The sequence below is a fragment of the Phalaenopsis equestris genome, unplaced genomic scaffold (assembly GCF_001263595.1).
Source record: "Phalaenopsis equestris unplaced genomic scaffold, ASM126359v1 Scaffold194124, whole genome shotgun sequence".
Taxonomy (NCBI): Eukaryota; Viridiplantae; Streptophyta; class Magnoliopsida; order Asparagales; family Orchidaceae; genus Phalaenopsis; species Phalaenopsis equestris.
In genome coordinates this window covers 1-1,118 of record NW_018214073.1, presented here as the reverse complement: position 1 = coordinate 1,118, position 1,118 = coordinate 1, and the positions used below count along the sequence as shown (strand labels likewise).

Below are 1,118 nucleotides of genomic sequence, written 5' to 3'. Positions count from 1 at the left end.
ACTATGATACCTTGATAAAATAGAAGAAAGAAAGGTTTCTCTGAGTTATTTTATTTATACACCCAAGGTTGTTCTATACAACAATAGTGATTGAAAAGGAAGGCTTAAATCTAAGAGAATTATATAGTCAAAATCTGCCAAAAACAGAACATAATAACGGCAAGCGAATAAGAAAGATAACAAAACATAATAATGGCAAGGAAAATAAGAAAGATATTAATTTATTTCCTGCAATACAGGATCTTAATCTCACGTTTTCTACATTGTATATATTTTGGAATTTGAGTGAGAAAATTATTGTTTGGTTTCCACAACTTGTCTCGTTCTAATATTATGGATTCTGAATATTAGAAACTCAGCCTTGAAGAATTAAGCAGGGATGTATTCATTATCCCACGTTTCCTTTTCCTTTCAGGTCCCTTTGTTTGGAAACATGGACGAGCGACTGCTGGACGCCATATGTGAACGGCTAATGCCCAGTCTTTACACAGAGAACACTTACATTGTCAGGGAAGGAGACCCTGTGGATGAAATGCTCTTCATCATTCGCGGTCGCCTTGAGAGTGTGACCACCGATGGTGGGAGGAGCGGCTTCTTCAATAGAAGTATTCTTAAAGAGGGAGATTTCTGTGGGGAGGAACTGCTGACCTGGGCTCTAGATCCAAAAGCTGGAGCCAACCTCCCTTCTTCCACAAGGACAGTGAGATCCTTGACTGAAGTAGAAGCTTTTGCATTAATGGCTGATGAGTTGAAGTTTGTTGCGGGTCAGTTCCGCCGCCTCCATAGTCGACAAGTACAGCACACATTTCGCTTCTATTCGCAGCAGTGGAGGACATGGGCGGCCTGCTTCATCCAAGCTGCATGGCGACGGTATTGCAAGAGAAAGCAAGTGGAACTGCGACGCAGAGAGGAAGAGGCAGAGCTCAATGACCAGTCGGGTTCCTCTCCAAGCCTCGTTGCAACGATATATGCTTCTAAGTTTGCTGCTAATGCACTTCGAGGTGTTCATAGGTTCAGGAATAAGAGTGGTAGGGAGTTGCTTAAACTGCCTAAGCCTCCAGAACCAGATTTCTCCGTTGATGAAGCAGATTGATTTAATTGAGCTACAGAGGTGGTCG

The 1,118-nt window shown here is 42.5% G+C and overlaps 1 protein-coding gene across 1 annotated transcript; it reads left to right on the top strand.

Moving 5' to 3' along the window:
• Positions 1 to 379: 379 nt before the first annotated feature.
• Positions 380 to 1,112, top strand: LOC110034869 (probable cyclic nucleotide-gated ion channel 5). Its single transcript, XM_020739107.1, has one exon. It carries the CDS (start codon positions 380 to 382, stop codon positions 1,091 to 1,093), a length of 714 nt encoding a protein of 237 aa, XP_020594766.1. The 3' UTR covers positions 1,094 to 1,112.
• Positions 1,113 to 1,118: the final 6 nt, after the last annotated feature.